General features: G+C 40.9%; 1 protein-coding gene across 1 annotated transcript in view; it reads right to left on the bottom strand.

Annotated features, from left to right (window-relative positions):
* The window catches only part of CPA6 (carboxypeptidase A6), a 45,974-nt gene extending 20,627 nt beyond the window's left edge, over nt 1–25,347 (bottom strand). Inside the window, exons 1-5 of the mRNA XM_049828626.1 lie at nt 25,279–25,347; nt 11,951–12,075; nt 8,321–8,435; nt 7,272–7,373; nt 6,321–6,425 (exon numbers count right to left, since the gene is read on the bottom strand). Coding sequence (XP_049684583.1) covers nt 6,321–6,425; nt 7,272–7,373; nt 8,321–8,435; nt 11,951–12,030 — 402 coding nt within the window. The 5' untranslated portion in view covers nt 12,031–12,075; nt 25,279–25,347. The remainder of the gene's footprint in view (nt 1–6,320; nt 6,426–7,271; nt 7,374–8,320; nt 8,436–11,950; nt 12,076–25,278) is intronic.
* Between the last annotated feature and the right edge of the window lie 419 nt (nt 25,348–25,766).

Genomic DNA, 25,766 nt, shown 5'->3' on the forward strand with positions numbered 1-25,766 from the left:
ATGCATCCACAAGGTGACTCATAAATCAGTCTCAAGCTTAGAATAATGGGGGCAGGTGTTGCCATTTTGCATCTTGGACAGTCTGTGTGTCTCTCTTAGCTCCTTATTATGGAGTGAAAAGACAGGATTCAGGCCTGGTTTTGGCAGCAATCAATACCAAAGTCAGCATTTAAAAAAAGGCCCACAGCCTCTAACTTCTTTTCCTGGGGTCACCTCTCTGCTCCCTGGGTGCACAATGAAGCACAAACACATCATCTTGAATAATTTGGGAACTCATATAATTGGGATCATAGAACACCCACATTTCAGAATTTGGACTTTCAACCACTCATCTCACAAATTAAAGTATACAGAGCATACTGATATTCTTTTCAGATTTGGGATTCTTCTGAGATGAGACAGCTATTATGGCCCATCTTTAAAGGATGATACAGTGCTGCACGATGAGCAGGGCTTCAGAGGTGCAGATTTGGATTCCTCTACTGTACAGCTCCTTTCCAGTGGGCCTGTGGATAGGGGTGAGGGAACATTCATGGATAGTCTAGCAAGGTCAATGCCCAAACTAAACTTATCAAGTCACCTTGATCAAATCCAGAAAGCTCAGAAGTAATTCTGAACATTTTTTCAGCAAAGACTTTAGATATTGGCTAGGTTCTGTCCCAGAAGAAGCAGACGGTAGCACTGCTCATCCAGGAAAAATACCCACAACTGTCTCACATTAAAGAAAAGTGGCTATGCGCAATGCAATGTAAGCTGACACACATTCAAAGAATAATAATACTATTTTGAGGAAAGTCCTCAAGATTTAAACATTTGAAAAATATAAGAGCCTAGGGAGCCTATGGAAGAGCATGCTGCAGTTCACATTTGAGATGCAGATATACTGAAACCTGTCAACACATGTTAATTTTCCTTTTTTCCTAAAAAGGCCCACATTTGAGGATGGGAAAAGAGGGTAATGGTGTAGTTTACTTTGTTTCCAAAGTGTAAGGCTATTTGGACCTTCATTCGAGGCCTCAGTGAGGCTGCTCCCTTAGCGGGATGCACTTGATCTTAATGGATGTTCCCCTTACAGTTGCCATTGGATTGTTAGAACATTTTGTCAAGAATTACAATCACTGCTTCCTTCTTGAAGGTTTTTAATTACATTTCTTGTAGTTTCTAATCTAGAAATACAAATTCCTGCATCAGAAACAAAGAATTGTGCATCTTAAAGTCACATCTCTTGTGTGTTGTTTTCTGAAAATGTTGTATGAATGACATTTCAAGGTTATACACCATTGACATGGATCAAATGGCAGCATCTACTAGAGTGAAGAAAGTCAAACCAGATGTAATGGGAATCCTCATCTGCTTCCACTAAAACCGAAACAGAATCTAGTTTTGATGTTAATTTGAATAGCAGCCTGTGAACCATATTTCAGATTTTTAAAACAATGGCAAAATGCTAAATTTGAGGTCTGGATAATTTGATATCTGAATTCTGCTTCTCCTCTCACAACTGCACACCCAATGAAGAAGAGTTAAATGTTCTTATTTAACACATATACGTATGTAATTGTACTTTGCAAATGTCTATAGGTTTTGCTTCTTTGTTTCTATGAGGGCTATTTAATTTTGGATAAAGACATGTTATGTCTGATAAACAAATTTTGTTTCTAAAGCCTACTGCTTTCTACAAAGTAATAACACATAACAGAGTCCCTTTCTTTCCAGCTTGTAATATTTACCAATACATTTTAGTGTATGATTAGATCCTGTGTGGTCTTTTTAAAAATCTAGGCTAATAAAACTTTTTCCTTTTTTTTTTTTCCCCTAAATCTTTTGCTGTGAACACAAATTCTGGGTTACATTAAATTAATTTATCTTTGCAGGTTGCCTTCAATGTAGTCCACATGTAATCATTTCTGTTTCCTTGTACAGTTCCTCTTGCTTCCCTGCTCCACCACAGGTCTCTTAATATGTCCACTCTCAGGGCCTTTTTCCACCTCTTTCCAGCTGAGTAAGGCTTGAAGTTGGGTGGAACTCCACTGTAAACTAACTGGTATTCTACTACAATACCGGCACAGACGCTTCTCTGTGGCTCATTAGCTGGTACCTAAAGCTCTGATCCTGTGTGCGCAGGGCGTCCCATTTCTTGACTTGAAATTCAATGACCATGAGGTAGGGTTTGTCAGAGGCCACCAGTATTGCTAAATCTGGTAGAACATCTGATTATCTTTAGCTGAGAGACTACAGGCATTCAGGGATGCCTTCTGCAGAAACAAACACTGACGTTATTAACACCAGACCTATGGAATACAGAGCCAAGGCTAAAGCTCATGCTGGAGTAGATTATAATAAAAAAAACCACAAAAAACCCCAAACAAAAAACCCAACCCCCCAAACCAAACAATAGGCTTCGCTCTCCTTTTGTTTGTTTCAAAATGTGAGTAGGCTGGTTTTGTACTTTCAATTATATTATCCCATAATGCAAAACCCTTTCCTGTGCGTTCTCTTTCTGTTTTTAATCTTTAACTTCTATATCTTTCTCCGTTTTTCTCTAGTTCATATGTTCTTTTTCTCTAACTATTGTATTTGCCCAAATACAGAACAAGCCTGCATAGCAGGCAGCCTCTTGCCTTCCCACGCTCTAGCCTCACACCCTCACTTCCCAAGTCTGATCTGCCTGAGTCTGCTTTGCATTTCTAGATAGACGGGAGCTGGGTCCTGCTCAGCTGAACAACTCCAGATGCTCTGCAGAAAGCGGGGAGCCGCTGACCATACCCTATGGGAGATGGCGTCTCCTGCTGCTTGCAGCAAATTCAGTGGCACTCAGGAGATGCTGATTCCAGAGGCACAAGCAAGATACTGAGTGTTCCCAAGCTGGATGGTAATATCTGGTGAAGTTTGCAGCACCCGGTCTTGAGCCTGAATGTTAAGTGACATTCACACATAGAGGTTGCTTTCTAAGCTAAATGACTTGAAAAGCCTGGTTGTACACAGGAGTACAGATACCTCAATAAAAACAAGTGACAGAGATCACAGGGTGAAGTGAAAGCTCAATAAAATATTTCAGGCTGCCTGCACAGTAAAGGGATGTGCGTATGCTGTTCCTGCTAGAAAAGAAGCTAACATCACATAAATCCAACATTTCTTTTTGCTTGCCTTAAATCAATGGGCTTGTGGTGCTATTCCTTAGAGTCAACAAACATGCCAGGAAAAATCTGTTTCCAAGCTGACTGCCCTTTCTCAGAACTGCCTGTAAGCGCCAGGGAGGATGGAAAGTGGGCTGCTGGGCTGAAGAGGTGCTTAAGGGAGGAGTTTGCCAGCAAAAGAGAATTGCAGAGTTTGAAGCATGGAGAGGCCTTCAGTTTTCCTAGAGTTCTTGCTAAAAATGTCTAATTCATTTAATGAGAAAAGCAATATCCTAAACCAAACAATCTAATCATCTTGCCTCTCCTCCTCTCCCAGTCATTTTTAATATATAATGATGGAGACTGTGAGCATAATGTATTCTTATCCTGATGCTTTTTGCTTTAATGCTGGGTTGAAATACTACTCTAAGGAAAGAAGAAAATATATGTCATTTGTGAACAAAGGCAATGCACGACTGAGATGGGCACACAAAGGTGCTACATTCTTGTAGTCTCAAGGAACTCCACAGAAACATTCTTTAATCTAGGAAAATGCTTTTACATAGTTAGCGAAACAGTCTTACTAGCAAGCTACTCTCCAAGGATCTCAAGTAACAGCCAGAAGGTTTTTATATACACATACACAGCCTATATTCTGCCATAAGCGCTACAGAGAAACCTTGTGATTTTTACCTTGCTGCCACATTGTATAGTGCTTTATGGGAAAACCTTGGTAAGGAAGATATACTTGAGAAATAGGCTTTCCCACCAGTGCCTGTCTGTCCCAAACATCTTCCTTCCTTACTGTAGCGTGTTCTCCTGCGTAGGAAAGCTGCTCAGAAATAGTTGCAAGTTTGTTCATCTTTACACTAACAGAAGTCCTAATAAGAAGACACACCATCATTGCACACTGAACTTTGGAGATCAGCTCCTGGATCTGGTTTAGTCTATCCATGCATCTGCAGCCATGCTGACGGGCTCACCCAAGTTGTAGTGGCCCCGTTATTTCTGTACTTGCCTTATATACTGCTGTGACTTCTGAGGGAAGGCCACACATGCTTATATGATCATCTCAGCTAATGCATTAGGGTGTTGATGATGCAGAAGTTTACTCTCATGAAGGGACTTATAGGGTCAGGATCTTTCTGCTGAGTTGAGAGATCCCAGAAAATCAAAGGCAGATCCTTTAAATCAGAGGAGGTATTAATACATTGTAGAATTCCACAGTGATGGGGCGGAAGAGAAGTGAGAAAACTGTGTGTTTATAGGAAGACCTTTGCAAAAGAAAGTTGCACCCCTTATTTTGTGAAAAAAATGGTATGGAAAATACTCAAAGCACATGCGTTGGGGTTTTTTTTAAGCCTTCTTTGACTTCTGTAAATTGCATTGCAAGGTAGCCTCCACTATGCAGGTAATATCCCATCTTGAACAAAAGTTTGTTGGCTAAGGGGAAATGTCAAAATCCTGCAAACACATCATGCATCTGAAATGAATCCCAAAGTAGAAGAGATTAAATGCTGATATAAAAAAAAGAAAAGAAAAGAGGTACTGGAAGAGTGGCAAATGGATGGATATGAAGGCTAAACCCTAGATATCAAAGATAAAGGGAGTATAAATCCAGTAAGATAGGATCAGAGAAACATTGGAGGAACCACTTGATATTCAGAGAATATGAAGTCTATCATTTTGGGTGAAATCTGTCTATGAAGAAGAGCCACCAGATCAATACCTGGCTCTGAGCCTGGTGTCACCAGCAGAATTTTGGTTCTTTTGATCATGGGTCGATTTACATGACACCAGGCCTGCTGGCAACAGACAGGGTACACCTGTCTCAAAGGGGGTAAAAGGATCTTTGCACAGGAGTTAGCAGGGCTCAGTGAAAGAGCTTTAAACTAGATTTGAAGGGGGGAAGGGATACAACCAAGTTAGCCCTGGGATGAACACACTTGTCTAGAGACAAGCCTGGGGGCAGCATGCCAGTGTTTGAGGGACGGTGTGTTAGCGAGGTCCTTTGGTCTGCTGTCTCAGTGGAGGTAAGGGACGGAGGTCCATGTGGCAGCAAAGATGCAAGGGTTATTGATGTGTTAGAAAACACAGAAGTGCCTGAGAATGGTCAGGTAGGAATCAGGGCTTCTCCCCCCCAAAAAAAGGTGGCGGGATCAGTAGCCCAACTGAAGTGCATCTACACCAGTGCACGCAGAATAGGCAACAAACAGGAGGAGCTGGAAGCCATTGTGCACCAGGAAAACTACGATATGGTTGCCATCACGGAAACATGGTGGGATGACTCGCACAACTGGAGTGCTGCAATGGATGGCCATAAACTCTTCCACAGGGATAGGCAAGGAAGGAGAGGCAGGGGGGTAGCCCTGTATGTTAGGGAGTGTTTTGATCATCTAGAGTCTAATGATGGTGACAATAGGGAGGCTGAGGTGAGACTTTATCACTCTCTACAACTACCTGAAAGAAGGTTGTAGCAAGGTGGGTGTCGGTCTCTTCTCCCAAGTAACAAGTGAAAGGACGAGAGGAAATGGCCTCAAGTTGCACGAGCGGAGGTTTAGATTGGATATTAGGAAACATTTCTTCACCAAAAGGGTTATCAAGCATTGGAACAGGCTGCCTAGGGAAGTGGTTGAGTCACCATCCCTGGAGGTATTCAAAAGACGTGTAGATGTGGCACTTGGGGACATGGTTTAGTGGTGGACTTGGCAGTGTGAGGTTAACAGTTGGACTTGATGATCTTAAGGGTCTTTTCCAACATGAATGATTCTATGATTCTATTCTAAGATTCCATGATATTGGCTTACTGTTCCTATGGAATTACACACAAGAGAAATGTCTTAATCTAAGTCCTTAAAGCAAAGATATTGCTGAACTGATGTGAGGCAAGTACACACTGGCACTGATTTACCTGGACTGTTACCAGAACTACAATCTTCACATTTTTAGGTCTTGGAATAAAATCCTACTTCATATCTCTGCCAGTATGTGCCAGCATATTTTTGTCCTGTGCCTAGCTGTGTCTGGCTGTCACTACCAGCTTCGTTTATCAAGCACTTAAGTGTTCTACAAATAAAAAATATAAAACCCCAGTATAATAACTAGTTATTTTTCTTATTAATAATATGTTAGATCAGTTATAGCAAAAACTCAATGTTTATTAAACTGAAGGAACTGCATGACTGTAAATCGTTAAACACTTACTTCTTTCACAAACCACTGGCAAAAGGCAGGGCCAATCCACTCTCTTGCATGTATCCCACAGTCTATCCAGACAGCTTTCTTGTAGGGCCGTGATCTTTTACCTAACTTGAAGTGTGAAAATTCATAGAAATATCAATAGGTCTCATGACATTAGTGAAACACAATAATGAGAAAATACTAGAATGTTAGAAACACTAAACCATTTTGAATTTCCTCATATAAAGGAACATGAATTTATTGTTTTCAAAGGTACGGCCAAGATAATGATATGCAGGTATGCCAAGATAATGAAGCTGACCTATGGGAAAAAAAATTACTGGAAAAGTGAGATCTGTCAATTTCTCTTTTATGAGGAATGATATCCTTAGATATCACATGGATCAGGGTGAGGAAAAACAATGCTACATGAATAGCCTGATGCAGAATCAAATTTTCAGAACTGTGCAACAGCAGGTGAAAAGAAAGTACAATCAAAGTAAAATTTTTTTTGCATCTTGCCGACACCCTCTAATTTGTGGTCCTAATAATGTGAGTTGAGAGTGCACAGCCCTGGAATTTTGTCAGTAGCAAAGGAGGAAGCGTATGTGGCACATGCTGAGAAAGAGTCCAGAGTCCTCTGGGGCCCCTCTCCAGCACAACTGCTTTCCAAGTTGTCTGTAAACACAAAACTTTCCAATTCCCTTAAATCCAAATCCTGCTAATTGAACTTGTCCCGTAATCTATCTCCATGCATATCCAATCCAAGTAAACAGGATTTGGCTTTTAGTTTTCCAGCTTTTTATGTTTTTTCTTCATTAAAGATGACATTGAGAGAGATACTTAGATCTTAGCAACTCATCCTTAGGAAACACTGTTAACCTGCGTCTCCAGTGTACATGATATAACATAAGTAACAAAATGTCTGTCCCCAATTCCAGATTTTAGTCTGATTAATGATTATTTAATCTTTACCTTGAGTACAAACAGTGGTCTCCCTTCATAGGATGTTCCAACAGAGAACATGTGAACAAGATCTGAATGAGTTTTATTCAGATGATGCATCCAACCCTGGATCTGCAAATACAGAAATAAAATTGTCACTTCAATCTTTGTATTTCATGGGAAGCCACTGTAACACATTTATTAATCTCAGCTCTCAGTCCTCTTTATGTTTTTGGATTTTCCTGTAGTTTTTTCTTTTTATGCTTTTTTTTTTTTTGGTTGGTTTGTTTTCACACTTTAATCATCATTGGGCTCTCATAGCTCTATTGCCAGTGGCTGGATGCAGCCTTCAGTCACATGGGATTTTTTTTCCCATTTTAATGTTGGCCACCACTGGAATGCATTAGCTGTCCATCGAAAATCTGGGGATGGGGCTAATCTGCCATTCCCACTAAATATTAATGGAATGAAGAAAGAAGGTCTCTCAGTCTGCCTGTCAGGACACAGAATGGCGAACAGATTGACCTGCAGGATTTAATGCTACCTGCAATATTTTTTTCGCAGGTACCAGATCTTGTTGAGGTGCAGCACCCTCCACGCTCAACCTCATGACTTTGTTTTGGTGCAGTTTGAAACCATGTATGTGAGCACACCGAAATCAACAGAAATTATTTACCCCATTATCATCCAGAATAGTATTCCTATACATAAATTTGTATCTAAGTGTTTTTAAGTCTTTGGGCCTCTTGTGCAAATACTTAAGCATTTGCTCATGTTGCTTACTTAAGTGACTCAGTGAGACTAATCACTCATTGAAATCTCTTATTCCATCAGAGTAAAAGATCTACTTTAAAAACAAAACTCAGAAGCTGTCAAAAATAGTTACATGTAAAGATAAGCCTTGAATATAAATATTAAAAAACATCTGTTTTCAAGAAGGTGCCTATTTTTGAAGAAGAAACATTCAGAACAGTGCTGAAGATGAACAGGTAACCATAACTTGTACAGAGAGTGAAATCTTAGCCTTATTAAAAACAAAAGTGTAGCGGATAAGAGGAACCATATGAATTTTCACGTACTTCTTCCAGGGAGTGATACACTTCGTAGTTATACCCAGAGAGGGACCTTCGATTCCTATATGACCTCAGCCCAATTTGGTTTTCTATTGCTTTCTGTAGGTCTGATATGAGAATCCTAGGTAAAAAAAGACAGCGGTATTGCTGAAAAACTAATAGAACACACAGGCTAAAGCAGAACAACAATCACATTTAGAAGAAGTATAGCAGGAGTTAAACCATCCCGAGGTTATTTCTTGACCATAGAGTGCTTCAGGCTTATTTGAATATATGCTGCCAGATAAATACTCCAGCTGCTTTGAAATGTAACAGTGCCTTCAGAAAACACAATGAGCTTGTTAAGTGAATAAAACAGAATGATGTAAATAACGTAGCCAATGTGAAGAAGAAGCCACTTTCACTTGTTTATGGAGCAGCATTTGCTGTCTTCTTTTGTAATCCAGTTAAACTACATGATCATGGATCTTCAAAAACTGATTTCAAAACCATAAAAAAAAATATCTCCTTTTAAGCTTAGAAAAACATGCACATACTTTCTTTTGGGAGTTATTGTACCAGCGTGGAACTTTACTTATACCTACAAGTTGTAAAAGCAAAACAAAAAAATGAAGAACTTGGTGGCATTATATTTCTGTCTGAAACACAACAAACAACAAACAACCAAAAAATCTTAAGTGTGGTTTGTTGTTTACATGATCTACTCTGCAATAGTTGTTGCCAGTTATTTTAAAATAACTCAGGAAAAACATGAAAAAATACTAAGTGAAAATTAAATATGCTTGCATAAAAAGTGAGAGGTTCTTTGCAGTAAGAGCAAAATGCAGAAACAGTGGTATAAGCTGAAAAGTTTCCTGCTTTATGGCAAAACCAAATAATGATACAAATATAAAAACACAATACAGAAGACATCTAAAAAGAATTATATTGAAGAAGTTGGAGCATCTATGCTTTCCATCACACCATGGCAGGAGCTGGGAATATTGTCACTGACATCAGTAACAACGTCACTGTAAAACTGAGAGTCATCCTTGTATACCACCTTCTCCTAAAGCATGGCAATGTGTAATCACCATACCACTAATTCATCATTCCTGTAAAACGATGGTCACATTCAACCTTTTGAATCATTGCATTAGCTGCAATGATTGGAAAAAAGATGGAAAGAAACTGCATTCACTCTGATCCTAACTCAACTGTGCAGCAGATACCTCAAAGATAATAGGTCTATCTATATATGATATCAAAGTAAAGGTTATCCTCATCTTCAAATGTATTAGTGAAGTAATTGTATAATTAGGAATTACATTGTTCTACACCAGCAGCTTTCATTAGGCAAACTAAGGGCTTAGAGTCTTGACTTGCAAATTGCTCTACACTCCAAGACCAGTACTGTAAAGCATTTAAGCCTGTAGTTAGATTAAAGCAGTGGTTTTATTCAAGTCATTAGGACATCTGATATGTTAAAAAAATACTTGCCTGCTTTGCTGAATTCTGATTAGTGTAAGTACCTACCAGGATCAAGCTCTCTTTGTTCACTTTTATAATAATAAATTTAACTTCGCAACTCCTGATTGTTTATGTGTCTCTACTCCAAATGAGTTTTGATAATCTTTCTTTACGCTTAAATGACTGTGTACTCTGTGTGCTTATAACACAAAGGCTCTTAAGTCCGTGAGGTCTGAATACAACCTAAGTGGCTTGGTTGCCAGAGAACTTGCAACCGAGGCAATTTGGTGCAGTAAGAGTTTATCTGATGCCTAGCTTGTTTTCATGACCGTCTTCTCATCATAAAGTCAAACACTGGGACAGATAAGCCTGTCTTATAGGCAAGGGCTGGTCACCTTGCTCATTATTAGGGCTGCTTAATGCTTCCTGTCTTTAGAAATTTGTCATAATTTAGGCAAGCATCGCTCTGTCCGGCTGAAGTTTTACATGGTGTTTGCCTCAGATTTTCCAGTTCCAAAAGGGATGTAGCAATAGTTGCAAGTGGTGCCTCAAAAAATGAAATAAACCAAAAATATTGTGAAAAACAGCCGTGAGAAAAGGGTCTGTATGAAACCTTGCCCGGCACTTCAGCCCCTGGGCTGTGGAGCCGCGCTTCAGCTCAGGGCTGTGGTCCCCAGCCCAGCTGCGCCGTGGGCACAGCTGTGCCCGGCTGCCCCGCTCCTGCCGCTTCCCGACTATAGCTGTTGCTGCTCTCGTGGCGAGTCCTGCTGGCTCTTGTGGAGTTACAGATGTCAGGAGGCTTGTCAGGACAAAGTGCATGCTTGTCTGAGGCTTTGCAGGGTTTTGCTTCTGATGGCTGGGACCCAGCGGACAAGGAGTCCGAAATGGGCAGCGAGGAGATGAAGAGCGAGAGCAAAGCAGCAGTCTGGAGCTGACAAAATGCTGCCCAGCTTCCTTCTAAGTGCACACAACTTGTGCGTCAAATGCCAGAGAGGAAATTTTCCCTGTGGAAAATTAATGTAATGTTGTCCTAGTATTTGTAACACGTTGTTTCAGGTAAACTGCAGAAACCCTTCACTCCTGCAGTTCTTGACCTTGCACACTCTGCTCTGCAAAGTAAGTAAAGGTCTTCAAGTACAGGGAGTGTTTATAACACATATAAAATGGCCTTCTGTCATTTCATTAAAGGTGATTACTGTGAGCAGGAACAGCAGCAGACGTGAATACAACTGCTGGGGCACAGTAATTAGGGGATATTTTTTGTGTAAGAACAGGAAAACTATTACAGAAATCCCAATCTCATTTTTAAACACAAACAAAACTGAAGCAGCGTTGAACCCACATGAAAGTCACTCTGAACTTCAGCCACCGGGCCTGCGTAATTAATTTCCTTATGTTTGTTTTTGTATTTTTAGAATGAAAAATTAATAAGAGACCATTGTTATAATAAGAATGGAATTTTGATAAGAGTACATATAATACACAATTTGATTTGTGCCATCCTTTTCTGACTGAGAAGTAAGTATAAATAGCCTCACATAGGGCTTTATTCAGCAAAAGTTTCAGAATTCAAATAACTCATCGGTTGATTATTCAGACACTTGGGCATCTCACTGAAAAGGCTTTAACGACAACAACACTATTCTTGTCTAGTATATCATATTGATAAATATGAAACGATAAGTATACTCTGTCTTGAATGCTTTTAAGGAACGCTATAAATGATAGGTGATCCTTAGCTTGTATTTGTTCTGTCTGACTTGCGTTGGGTCATGAGGAATGGAAAGTTATAAGAGAACTAGTACATTCCTTTATAATTCATGAGGAAGGTTTGCCTCTGTGTTTGCAGCACACTTGTAAACAAACCTAGCTCCTGTTAAATACAGAGGCAAAGCAGGCTGTAGAATTAGTAATTACCATCCCTCCCTTAACAGATATGATTTCATATACATTGAAAACACTTCAGCTTGACTCCGAAGGAGGACATTTAATTAAAACTGCCTGCCTGTGGGAGATTTTCTGTTCTCCCATTAAAACAGTTGTTTTCTTGGCAATGTCTAGCTGTCTGCCAGTCTAATTGCTATGATGTGGAATGTATTTTTCAAGTGCACTTGGTGTGGCAGATGCAGACCTGCCTTGGAGGCCAGATCTCCGGAGCGAGGCCGAGAAAGCGAAGCACAGGCTTACGTGTACTGGATGTTTGCTTGCTGGAGGTAGGGCAGCAGACTTCGGGACGTATTCTGGGGTACTCGCACGTCGGTGACCATACCTTCAACGATGTGGAAGGGGCTGCTGGGCTGCCACAGGTCCACCTGTAGTGCAGGAACCAACCTGTAATTCATATGCATTCAGTGTAGGTGGGGAAATCCAGGAGATGGGACACTTGAAGCTATGTAGGCAAGCACTCTAGGCATGGTATAGACAATAAAACCCTATTGGCTGGTCCAGCTCTATGCTAATGGCGAAGATTTTGAGGAATGATTACATCCAGCTTACCACAACTTTCATGGGAGATTTGCCAATGGGAAGAGAGAAGGGTCTCAGGAATGTGCCTCCTGAAACAGCTCGAAACAAAAGCTACCTCCAGCTTCATGCGCCTCCTCAGACTACCATACATTCCCTATTTATTAGCTCCTATGGAATCCATGAGTCTTTTATTTCACAAGGTATTTTCTATGTTCACTAAGCCAGCAAAAGAAAAGAACGCTAAAGAGAGGTAGAAAACATAGCATATACCAGTGTGGTTTGCAAAGCGTACCCAAGTTTTTATCTTGACAATAAGCAGATCAGAGGTCAGAAACAGAAGGTCACCAATACTATGAAGGAAGCTGTGACCTACCCAATGATTTTACATGAGACACCAAAATAACAGGATTAAGATAATAAAATGATTACAAACTTGTAAAAAACGATAGCAACTAAATGACACCACATTATTAATGTGATATCTATATCTGCACACACCTAAGGGATGCTTCTTGTCCATTTTTACTTTCTTTTGTTGCCAAATCTGAAATACACTTGGAACTTTAGCCCAGAACATGAATTTTCAAGAAAGCAACAGGGATTTGAAGCTCAGTGTTCTGCACCTGGTAGCAAAATGGTTTTGTACTACTCAGCTGCACCAACAACAGATGCACATACTCTCCAACAGAGGTGAGAACAGTTCCTCCTCTACCAGTGTGAGGACAGTGGTGAGAACACAAGTTAACAAACCTCTTCCCAGAGCTCCTGGGTAGTCACAGGAGAGTATGGAAAGGAGTTTCAACAACAGCCTCTGTGTCAATGTGACAAATATACATGTCAAGTTCCACAGGCCTTAAAAATATGTTACGTTTGTGAACTGAATACAAAGAGGGGAATTGATAGGGACTACCATGTCGCCACATTTCTTAAAGAGAATTTAAAAAGAATTAACACTTGATAAACATCTTTTGAAGTCTTCTGCAATCAGCTGTGCCAGGCTGCATTGATAAAAGTCATGGAGAGAGCTCACGAGTGTCCTTGCCTTACTTGCTTTCCAGGTTTCTAAGGTTTTTATAATCTAGATTTTAAAAGCTCCTGACTTCTATGCCATACAAGTGATTTTGGAAATATCTAACGCATTTCACCTTGATATGAACCTTGTTTGAGAAGAAAACAGGGGTTTAGTTCCCACCATTTCTCAAATGGCCCCAAATAAGAATATTCTGATTACCAAGAAGGCATCTGATGCTGAATCTGATGCCACTTCTTCAAGCAGTAGCAACTTCAGTCCAGTTAATCCAATTAAATGCCTGCTACTTTGGAAGGAGAAAAACTGAAACACAGGGGCAGCCTTTTCTATTCCTGCCAAATCCACTCTTTGTTTCATGCTGCCACAATATGGTCTATGGATCTGTGTGACAGTGGTGAGTGGGCACAGCATCTTTTGAAGTCTAACACCGGGACTGGCAAAGTTCACAAGGCCTGTGAAGCTGACAGCAGCTATGACAGATGGTCAGTAGAAGCCAAACTCATGAATTAAATGGTGCTAAATGCTGCTTATAAATAAAGATCCTCTCACTGCGCTAACACCTTATGTTTGTTAGTTTATCTATCTTTCATATTTTGATTAACTATAGGCATCCAGTGAAATTTCCCCCTAATTCAACATGGTTGATTTCACACATGGTTAATTAGAAAAGTGTATTTGACTTTTAAGATTTATCCCTAAAAATACACGTCACAGAAGGTACATTTGTTGCTCTTGGAGTAACAGTGTACCAATCAGCTCAGCTTGAGCCATCTTTATAAAAATAACAACAAATTGTTATACACAAGCTAAGAGCAACTGAAGTGAAATGTCTCCTGGCCAACTGCAATATCTAAGCACACAAAACTGGAAAGAGAAGTTACAAAAATGAAAAAAAAAAAAAAAAAAAAAATTGAGATACACCTGAAGCTTGTTGTTGTTCTTTATAGTTACTCAGGATTAATTTTGGTGCATTTCTCCATCATTGTGGAGGGGATAAACCAACCAATATTGACACTATTGGATACAACACCACCGAGCTTTCTAATTTCTGAGGTATTCTAATTGTCCCTCGCATTACTGGCTGCAAGGGAGTAACAAAAGCAGAAGCAATCTTCTTTTAACTAATGAATCAGCGGTATATTGCACACCACTATCCTCTTCTGGCAAAAATGCAGTATTTCATTGCTGGTATTGTCCTGGAAGTGAGACAAAAAAAAATCCCATTAGAATGCAAATTCAGCTCAATTCCCTATTTGGGTAGTTTGGTTTCATTTGACTCCCACTTCTCATCCTTTGAAATGTAAACAAAGCATTCAGTGCTCATCTGGGAGATGTTACCTGTGCTGTCCAGGGCACCACTTCAATTGATGACCTGAATTTGCTTTACAAAACATGTAACAGGAAACACATTTCTCCAACAGACATCTTATTTATATTGCAACTTTCAGCTTGTCCTTGGCGTGACATGGAAACAGCGCATGAAAGCTGACAAATAGAAGATGAATTTCAGAGCAGGCATGTTTGGACTGAACAAGTCCAACTATCCCTTACTCACTGTCAACTTTAGGAGACTTCATCACTGCATCTCCCATGAATACTGAGGGCTCCATTGGAGCCATCACTCTTCTTTCAGCATCATTCCTCTGGCAAGCATGCCTTGGATTTCCATGCTGGGCTCTGCTGGCTACCAAGTGGTAGTGATATTAATTTTCTCCTATCCTCTTTACTATCTGCAATGGATGTTGTTATTCCCACACATTATACATTAGCTATTAAATAGTATTATGGACAGTGTACCAGTCAGTGCCAAAAGACATTTACTTGTGGGTGGTGGGATTTGCTAGGTGCGGGGGGAAGATTCTCCAGCTACAAAACGAACAGATGCAGAAATCCTACAGAACCCTCTGAACACACAGCCAAATATTTGAACCTCAAAATTCACCTGGTATCTTGAGGCTAGAGGAAAAGAGAGATGCTTTAGAGTATGTCTGCAAACCTAAACATTCTCATCTCCTTTGCAGAACTCTCTCCTTTGCACATCTTTTCCTATCTGTCAGGCAGCAGGTTGCCTTTAGAGGATCTTGGGATGTTTTAAGCCTCTGGACAATAAGCAGAGCCCAGGCAGGATTTTTCCATAGGCTCAGACTTTTGACCTGAAGACTAATTACTTGGCACCTGCTGCTGCAAGGTGTGACTCCGGGTACCTGTTCTCAGGGACAGTGGTGGCTCCACAGATGCCCAGCAAATGCTCTTTCCCAAAGTCTCACTGGAGGCACAAGCATCCTGACTTGCCTTCTATGAGAAGAAATGGTATGTAAAAGCATACAGACAGCTCCCTTTCCCAGAGGATTTAAACACATTATTGCTTTATTTAACAAAGAAGGTATAAGAGATTATTAATTGTGACTACATAGTAAGTATTCTTTTTTGACTGCACATTCTTTTTTCAACGTCACCCATGCAAGTCCCTGGGATTCAACTTGTGCTTAGGAAAGCCAGCACTCTTTGGGTTTCCTTGTAGGCAGTTTCTCTTTAAACTGAGGTGTTAAAGACAGCTCAAGAGTATAAATGTATCAGCTCTTACCTGGCCACCTTCCAAGCTACAGCAACCCTGAACTCATTAGTCTTGTCTCTAGCTTCTGGTCAGTATGGTGATGAAAAGTCAGCACAAGGAAAAGGGACAAATATTTTTAAAAGATTTGGGCGTTGAGCTAAGAGAATTCAGAATTTCTTCCAAAATTAAAAATGATGCAAATAATTTTCCAAGAATACAAACATTTCATTGGTATAATCCTACATATCACAAATGGTGTACATACAGCTCTGTTGCCCCGCCAAGACCGAAATCAGAGCAGGGAGTTTTTTTCTTCACTAGTTCTAGGTTTTCCTCCAGCTCATTCTGTGCCTGTGGAAAGGGAGCCTGAGAAGAAAGGAGTCTCTTTGCTTTTCCCCAGGAACACACTCATGGCTGCATAAATCCCACAGTCCTTTTTTTCATTCAAGTCACTGAAAGAAATCCCCAGCTTCTTTAGACCACAGGGCCTAGCCTGGCTCATACTTTGTAATTAAAGTCATATTCTCAGGCAGTAGCCTCCAGTTATTCCTCACTACCCTTTCGTAAACAAGTGTTTAATTTCTTCTTCCATTTAGCCTGAAAAGAAGACGCTTAGCACTCTCATCAGGTCTGTGATCGTGTATTGATCAAAAGAGATGACTGATGCTTGTCATTGAAAATAACTAGAATAAATCTGTCATAATTTACATTTAGTGTCTGGACAAAATTGTTTGTATGGTTTATCTGTGTTACACCCCATGAAGACAGTAATTTTGTTACGCTTTATGACCTAGAAATTCCAGTTTTTATACTGAGTTGTATACAGCAATACATGTGCCAAAGCTGGCCTTGTCCTTAACATCACCATCAACAGCTTTCTTTGAGAAATGCTGTCAACTGTATAGTTCAGAACATAATTATTTTTATGATGCCATCAGTTGAAATGGCTTGGCATTTCTGGGCCTCCTGTATAAAGGAATGTGCAGTCAGTAGTGCAAGCAGCGATGCTCTTTGCTCATGGGCTCTATCAGCCTATCGCGGGCTCTCTCAGGATGTATGGGTTTTCCATTTACATCCATGTACTCGTGTATAGACACATAAACACCCTAACCGGTCCTGAAACTCATGTTTTCAATTAGAAGTCTGATAGCAGAAGGTAGGGAATAGAAGTAGAAACTGCTCTAGTCTCACTGATGCTGTCAGAGGTCTGACTATCAGAGGCTTCATCATGTAACACACAAGAAACATAGACACCTCTATGTATGTACACAAACACCCCTCGCACACACATACGTAGTGCGCAACAGAATTTTAGGCTTCTGTTGGTACCTTTGCAAAGAAAGGATGAAGGAAGAATGACTCCTGTTGACTCTGACACTGGTGGATAATTATAGCTGTGCTGTAGTTCACCTGGAGAGAGTAAACTGCTGCTCTCTAATGTCTTCACCCTTGCAAGTATTTTCAGGATCAGGACTGATTTCATCCTCACTTGCTCCTGCCAATTAAGGAACTTAATTGACAGTCCTGACTGCAGATCTCCTTCAGCTGCCCTTTATGTGCAGCAAAATGGTCCAGGGGGCAATTAAGTGTGGGATTCCCTGTGCTTTCTAGAAGGACCTACAAAGTAGTCCTGGTTGCTGGTACAAAGTAATTTAAGTTTCTGATTGAGCACACTAGACATTTAATTGGCTCTAACTTTTCAGTATTTATTTGCTTTTCAGTGGGGCTGGTAAGAATAATTGTGCCAATAAATTGGGATTGATTCAGGGGATTGCAGCAGCCGTAACACTAGCAGGAACAGAATGCGAACAATGCACAGCTTGAAGTTTGAGTTTTGCAGATCTTTATGGAACTATAACACAGTAATGATCTTGCCACTCTAGTTACACTGGTATAATTTTACACTGGGCTCTACAGTGCAGAAAAGAACTTGTAGGCTATTCCTCAAGAGAGTCACTGAGGAAAAACTCATACACAATTATATGGTAATTGAATATCCATTCTTACAAGTACAGATGCCACTGGGCTAAGTATATTTGAAAGACGTGAAACAGTCTTTAACAGACTTGCTAAAAAAACCCAACCCAACCCCTATTTTTTTTCTTATTAAACTATTTATGGCTTGTTTCATTTTGTAGTTGTTGCTGCACTGCATGAGAAACAGAATAGTAACCCCTGAGTCTGATCCTACTCCCACCGGGGCTGTGCTGATGACTTTGTTGAGCTCGGACTCAGGCTTCCTCACCAATAAAAGAGGAAGCAGATTCCTCCCATCTCAGAAAGTCCAGCCTTTCTGCATGTTGTGAGAACAATACACTCACTACCTGGGCTTTCCCGTTCTATCTTGCATCTTCCTACTAAAGTTTGCCTGGAACAACATTTTCCTTTTGGGCCTGGAAAGTGGTTTACAGACACATACTCTGATATATTGATGAATAACCTCTGTTGTCACTTGATGTTCCCTGTGTACCTGAAACATCCTATGCATATCTGACTGGAATCCTAACTGTGAGTTATGGTAAAATCTGGACTGATGACTAAAGCATCTGGCTATGTAGATATATTTGCTGTACATGCAAAGTAAAATGCACAGAGCCCTGGCTACTGAGCTAATTCTTTCTTTCCACAAAGTAGGAATAGCTCCATTTGGGCTGACAGGCTTTCTTACTGAATTTTCAGACGGGCTTTTGTTCTCTGAAGCTTTTTTCAGCATTTGCCTAGGGAGCTGTAAACTATCAGATTTATAGCCAAGTGATCCTTTTCCCCTATGAGATATTTTTCTGATTCCCTGAACTGCAATGACAGGATCAATTCAGGGATTACAATGGATAAGCAGCTGCTGTAGGGGCTAGAAAACAAACAAAAGGGAATGGAGTTGTGGCTTCAAGGCTTGCTACGCTGGCTCCTCCCAAAGTTAAAGAAGTGCCTGGCTGTGCCCAGGAATTTCTTTTGTAAAAGCTACTGAAGAATGAGTGGTCTAACTCTATTATGCCAGGAATGTTCACAGAGCAGTAGCTTCTTTGCTACCTATACAAACAGCCCTGGTCCCAGTAAGGCGTATGTGACAAAAGTGCTTGTAGACCACCGATGGAGTAGAAGTTTTCAGTCAAGGCTCCAATGAAGTAGCGCTTCAAAAATAATGTTTACAAAGGAAAATTCCAGAGCAGATAAACAGAATCTGCTGGGTCTGAGGACCTGAGCAAATCCCGGTTTCTTTGCAAAGCACTTGGGAATGTGACATTTGTTTCTGTCAGTCAGGTCCAACCGACTTAAAACCATGAAAGGGCTCATATATAAGCAACAGGCTCCTCAAATTGTCTCCTAAACAAGAAAGAGCAGGAGACAATAGCCAATCATTGGAGAGTTATATGAGGCAGAGGGACAACGGATGGACAAGAGGAGCCCTAGGGGACACAGAGTGGGCAGTTCTGTAATACTCGGGTCACTGTGGTACTACCATCCTAAATATTTCTCTTTCATTTGTTGATTACTGTAATAATTTGCAAATTATTAGTGTGGAACAGTGAACCTGCAAAAAGGTATTTCTGGTCTTAAACACTGGTTCAGGAAGAACAATTTGTACCATACCTATAATAAGAGATAGTATTTATAAAAGCAAAGAACTGCAGCAGAACATCTCAAAATTAAGATCGATGCCTGTGACTGCATTAGAGAAGCAGCCAATCCAAAGACTGTGAGAGTGATCTATAGCTACGAAAATAAATAACTCCATGAATTTGTACTTGAATTGCTAAAGAATTTGCTGCATTTTAGTCTATCAGAACCATATGAAAATATTCCTTAACACTGCTATGCAACACACTTTTCATCTTACATGAAAGTCGGAGAAGGAGCTCCACCATCATTTATCCCTGTCATACTCACCGTCGTATCTGCTCCAGCGGTCTTTGGCACAGGGACTGTTCAAAAGGTGTTCAAGAGTGTGGGGTGGTGCTGCTGGTGGGAAGCAGTTACCAGGTTCTTATTTGTTTTGCCACAGAACTGAAAGAAACTTGATGTAGGAACATGCTGAAGACAAGAGATACATCCTGCTGTATACATACTGATGGCATCTCCCAGCTGCTACTACCTTTGTCACAGTGAAAACCAGAAACTGGCATCTCCTGCCTTGAAAAAGAGCACGACTCTCTGTTCCCCACCTGCCTCATTTCTTATGACCTCAGACACATACTGCCCTAAGAAACAGTTGCATACACGGCACTGCACAATGTGTAAGAGCTTTCTGAGAACTTGCTCTGGAGAGATGGTGGTACTGTGGTCCTAGAGTGCGGGGGGCTGGCAGGGGGAGCGCAGGGGACCCTGCTCTGCCTGGCTGGGGCAAGAGCGGTCGGGGTCAGAGCCACCTCCTGCTGCTTTGCAGGCTGGTATGGTGGCTGACTGGACTCAGTACATTTAGGCTTCATTTTTGCTTCGTTACTGTGGATGAGTTTATTGGTTGAGTAACAAGTTTAAACAACTTTACAGAACTCACAGCAGACAAATTTTAATCTGCAGGGGTGGCTATTTTTACAGGCAGTACAGGTCTACATGCTATGTTCACCCCATCAGGGCAAAAAGCAATATTTTGTCACCTGCAAGTTAATAGAACCAGCCAATGAAGGAATCAATTTATAATAATGATTAATAACAAAGCACTGTGGGCAATGGAGCTACAGACCAAAACTAATTTGTGGAAATTACTCAGCAAGTGATTATGACTAATGTGATTTGCCTTTGGGCAATTCATGAACCAGAAGTTAAATGTGTGGAATGAAACATTCATTATTCATTATTCACTCAGTGTAGGCAATGGCATTCGTACTGCAGCACAGCCTATACACTTCAGGCAGGTTTCAAGGGTTTATTACACTAAGCATTATATGGACTTCTTTTTTTCTTAAAAAAAAAAGGGGCAAATGTCCCTCCTAAGGAGCTCCAGATGCCAAGTTTAAAAAGTCTAAAGGGACTACACCTTCTCTAAAAGTGTATGAGTTAACCTTACAGCTCAGGTACTGGTAGAAGAGCAGTCCCGAGATCAGAAGGTTTTGATGTGGACTGAAGCCCCTGAGTAGTCATCCAACTTCTTCTGCGAGTTTTGTTGCTTATGCTGTGGCTGGACTGCTGCTGCTGCCCAAGTTAATTACTGGGGGCATATTCTAAGATACTTCAAATACATAAAGACACAGCCAGTTCCAGGATGATCCTTCAAGGATGTCCCAGTGTAGGTTTCTGTAAATGTCTCATCCTTGAAAGGGATGGCCCTTGCAACCTGCTGACTTCTATAGCACTGGCTTCAGTGTGGCAGAAGGCAAAGCTCTCCCCACTTCCTTCCCACTGCCCTGGTGTTTCTTTCTGAAAGAAAGCAGCTAAAGCAGACTGTAAATGACAAAATCTACTCAGGAAATATCAGCGGTAAGGACAGTCATTAAGAAACAGGCAGACAAAACAAAATGTGTGAAAAGATACATTGCCACTCTTTCCAGTGCCCCTTTATTTTCTTCCTGATTGTTTTCCCTTTGTCCAAATCAGTGGGCAATAAGAAGGGGTATCTTTGCATTTACTTTATTCTCTGCCTGACACCAAAATACACTGCTTTGTATTGTACCATCAGGACAATTTTCTCAGCCTTCCTTGTGATAAAGCCCTTCAGAAGGATATACTGATTTGAGAAATGAGTTTTCCTTTTAATTCTCTGGATTATGAAAGATAGGCCAGAGGCAAAGGCTAAATGACTCCGCCTTACAAATGTAGATTTTAAAGGCAGAAGGAAATGGCTGGAATAAACGCAGCACACCATGAGTCTATCCTAAAGCTCCCTCCACCAGACACAGTGAGGAGGGAGCCCGGGATAGAAGGGATTGTTTTCTCTTTCCCTTGCCAGCATAGATGGTCTGTCGTATGCAAGGAAATCCTGCAAGAAGCATACGATCCATTTGTGCAGAATCTACTCTGTGTTTGCCCTGTCCTGGCAATTTATTCAAAACATTTAAGTTGTGCATGGATCACACGGGGGGCAAGCTGGGCTCCCCAAACTTAACTTTTGCACTGCAATTTCTGTGTTTCTTTGGGTTGACTAATGGGGACTAATCCAGATATCACTAGAGAGCATAACTTTTGTTACCTTTGAAATATACCTCATCTCTAATAGACCAACTTCCCAGGGTAGAGAAACGTACGTCTAAATCTAAACCCAAGTGTAGGTATCCTTCTCACTTCGAGAACAAAAGTGATGTAACTTTTATTTTCACTGGCTTTTCTTGTTCTTCTAATACTGACAGTGGTGGAGAATAATATCAGGCCATATCATAACTCGGGTTGAAGTCTTCAAATGGCTTTAAATAAAACATTAGCATTCTTCAATAGACCAACTACTTGCAGTTAATCCCGAAATACTTTCTCTGAAAAAAAAAAAGTGAAATTGATGCTATTTGATGGTTATTTAAGTACAAAACTGTTGTGTTGTGAAAGGATCTTGGTTCCAGCTTTATTTTTCCCTTGAGGAACAGAACATGTGAGTAATATGACAGGTTGGTATTAATTTACTGCTCAAACCAAAATGGATTCAAAGGAGATGTGTCTTCAACCAGTTCTGGTTTTCTGACTCTAAAAATCCAAAGTGCAGCACTTGTAATTATAGCAATTTGAGTATCTCTGTTGACCTGCCACTCATATCTCTGTTGTTTGTCAGGCATACTGTGTTAAGACAGCAACAGGACTGTATCTGGGCTTTGTTTGTGGCTTATTTTGCACTACTGTTTTTTTTTTTGTTGCACTGTCTTCTATTTTCTCCTAAGCACATCATCAGCATTGTGCTTGAAGACTCATGTTTAAAAAATTGAATGTAGTCTGGGCATGGGGGAAGAGCAGGGGAGACTGACGTGGAGACCTAAAAAATTGCACAACTCTAAATACATGGTTCTTCAGAGGGGTTGATGTCTTGCAGCCACTACTGACTTTTGCTGGTATTGTGAGTACTTGGCACTTCTAAGAAGTGTCATTGTTGATCCACCCCTTCATAAGTGAGTAACTTGAGATTTTTTTTTTATTTAAAGATAATGGTAAGTAAATGTTAAACATATCCATTACTCGTTAGCCGCCACCCCCACCCCACCCCCCCCCACCCCCCCCCCCCCCCCCCCGGTGTCTCGTTAGCCCCCCCGGGTGTCTCTTTCTGTCTGACCCAATGTAGATGGGCAGTGAAGCAGCCGCAGATGGAAGGGCTGTAAGACCTGAAATGCAGTGAAACCCAGCCTGTTTTCATGAAAATGGGTGTCAAAACTCTCTCCCTTTTTTCAGTCTTCCCTTCAACCTCCTCAGCTTACTACCTCATCAGAATCAATCACTTTCTAATTAACTAGTCAGATTCCGATGCAGTTTGCCAAACTTTTATTATCCTGCTCTCAGAGTTATAGCATGCAATTATTTATTCAGGTTTCTACTGCTCCTGCTTTGATGGAGTTGGGTGAAGGAATCTCTTTCTGGGAGCCTAAGGGAGCTCTGTAATGAGAAACAGTTGCAGGAAGGTGAGTAACCCGTTTGCTTTGCAGGGTTTGCAACTTGAGGAGAAAGGAAAAAACACATGTGCTCCTTCTTTATGTTCCAGCATCCAGGGGGAAGAAATTAATGCAAAAACCAGCTTCCACATGTATTTCTTGGGTTTATGGTTAGCTTTTTTTTCCTAATTGGGAGTAAAACAATTATCCTTTTTGGGGTATTACAGTAACATTCACATTTAAGGGTCAGGTCCTTAGTAAGCACTGCAGAAACAAATATAAGACAATAGTCTTTAGGAGAGTTGGGCATTACAGTACAAAGTACTGTAATACATAGCATTGCGACACTGCCTCTGCTGAACATTGGAATTCCTCATGCAATGTGTGCAGGTTGGATGTCTTGAGAATGGGATTTACAAAAGACAGCATCTTGAGTGGGGAACTAACTGAACATATTGTTAAGAAACACGGAGGTAATGAAGGCAGCCTCAGCCTTCCTACTTAAAGCTAGTAAGGCATCAGTGTCTTGACTGCTGGACCATTCGCAGCAGTAAGCCTTCTCCTGGGCTGAGGTACCTAAGGTAGCTCTGTCCACTTCCTTAAAGAACAGTAGCAAGAAAGCTTCATTGTAACTGAAAGATGGAATGCTTCTCAGGAGGGTGCAAGAACTCTTCTAAGATCTTAATTTTGTTTGATTTGGTATGCAGACTGAGATTTGATTCACTTGTATCCCAGATGTTAACTATGGACTAGAAAATTACATGCACCTTCATTCTTTGCCTCAGTGAGAACACAATCATTTACATGAGGTTTTGACAATGGAGACAGAGATACATCGCAGACTGCCTAATAGTTTGTGGGAGTTGAAGGCAGTGAGCAGCCCAGAGGTTTTGTCCATGCTCCCATCACTTTGGTACCAGTGGTGTTCTGCTGTGACCCAAAACTGTATGTCACAGGACTGCCAAAGTTACCAACGTGTTCCTTTGTCTATGCCCATGCAGCTTTTTCAGCCAGACACAAGCGAAGGCTTGAGTTTGCTGTGCCAAATGACTTTAGCTTGTGCCCATACTGCCTGTAAGGCTGCCCATCACACTTCTTTACCTTCATAGGTACAGGGAGAAGTCAACTGTTGCCCACCAGGCTCAAGCAGAGTATGAGCTAACACAGGGGAAGAAGCAGAGCCTGGGACTCAAGTTCAACTCCTGGAACAAACTCTACAGCAATCATGTTGTTGCTTCCCTGGTTCTGCTCTAGTTAGGCTGTGTTTTGGAGGCAATATGAGGCTTGTCCCTCCCCCAGTGCCCGAGGGCAGCACATGTGCATGGTGCAGCCAGAGACCTGGCTTACAGGTACTCCCCATCCTCCTCTGAGATAATGGGCCACACTGCTGTGGAAAGACTGCCTGTGCCTTCGTTAGTGTGCCGACAAAGCAGCACACTGCAGAGTGCTCTTGTGCTGCAATTCTACAGTGACACCACTGCTTTTCATTTATATCTGCAGGAAAAGGCCAGGGAAGAAAGTTTTTGGCTTGCTAGTGAGTCTCGTCGACACTCTCTCAACTGCCTTACAAAATTATTCTGCCAGAGCGATTCTCAAACTGAAGCCACTTCCTTTTGCCTATTCCTGTGTGTGTTCACATCTTGAATTAACTCAGTGTTTTAAATAAAACCATCAGCCAGATAATGAAGCATGCAACTATGTATGCTAGCAAGAAGTGGAAGAGCAAAAAAAGCAAATTTGCAAGCATGGCACCTATATTATTTTAAGGCAGTAAATGTTTCTTGTTACAATTGTCAGGCATGATGAATCTAATTCCTATGCTATTTTATTGGGAAATCAGGAATTTAATGGGCAAAGGCTGCTTTCCAGAGTATAAAATACCTTGAAGTAAAGTGCCAAGTGAAAGGCATGCCAGTTAACCCACTACAGTCTTCAACAAAGATCAGAAAAAGAAGATGAAAATCAAACTCACCTTAAGCCTGTTAAATGCAGCCCTCAGGATCTGCGTTTCCCTCTGGCTCTCAGGAACAACTCGTATCACTTTATCACTGCCAATAACAGAACATTGAATTGACACTTTAAGGGTCTTTGCAGCAACGCAATTCAACAGTAAATAGGTACAGATAGCTACCGTACTTGTGCTCTTTTTCAGCATCTGCAAATTGTCAGATGAACTGGAGCTCTGCTTCTACACTTGCTCCCTGGATTATGGACTTCCATAGAAATGATTTGCTCTTTACAGATTACGGTGTCAGCTTGACCCTCCATTTCCATGTAAATGCTTTTGTTCATTCCTTCTAACTTAAGCCTTTCAGGCTGACATCTTCCATATTGAGTATCTGCCTCAGATCAAAACAATATTTTTTTTGCCAAAACAAATAATCTGTTTATGAAGACAAGATTAGGTAAGATACATTGCTTTTTTATGTTTAAACATTTAATGGACTTTGAAGCTTTGAA

Source organism: Accipiter gentilis, chromosome 2 (assembly GCF_929443795.1).
Source record: "Accipiter gentilis chromosome 2, bAccGen1.1, whole genome shotgun sequence".
NCBI classification, from domain to species: Eukaryota; Metazoa; Chordata; class Aves; order Accipitriformes; family Accipitridae; genus Astur; species Astur gentilis.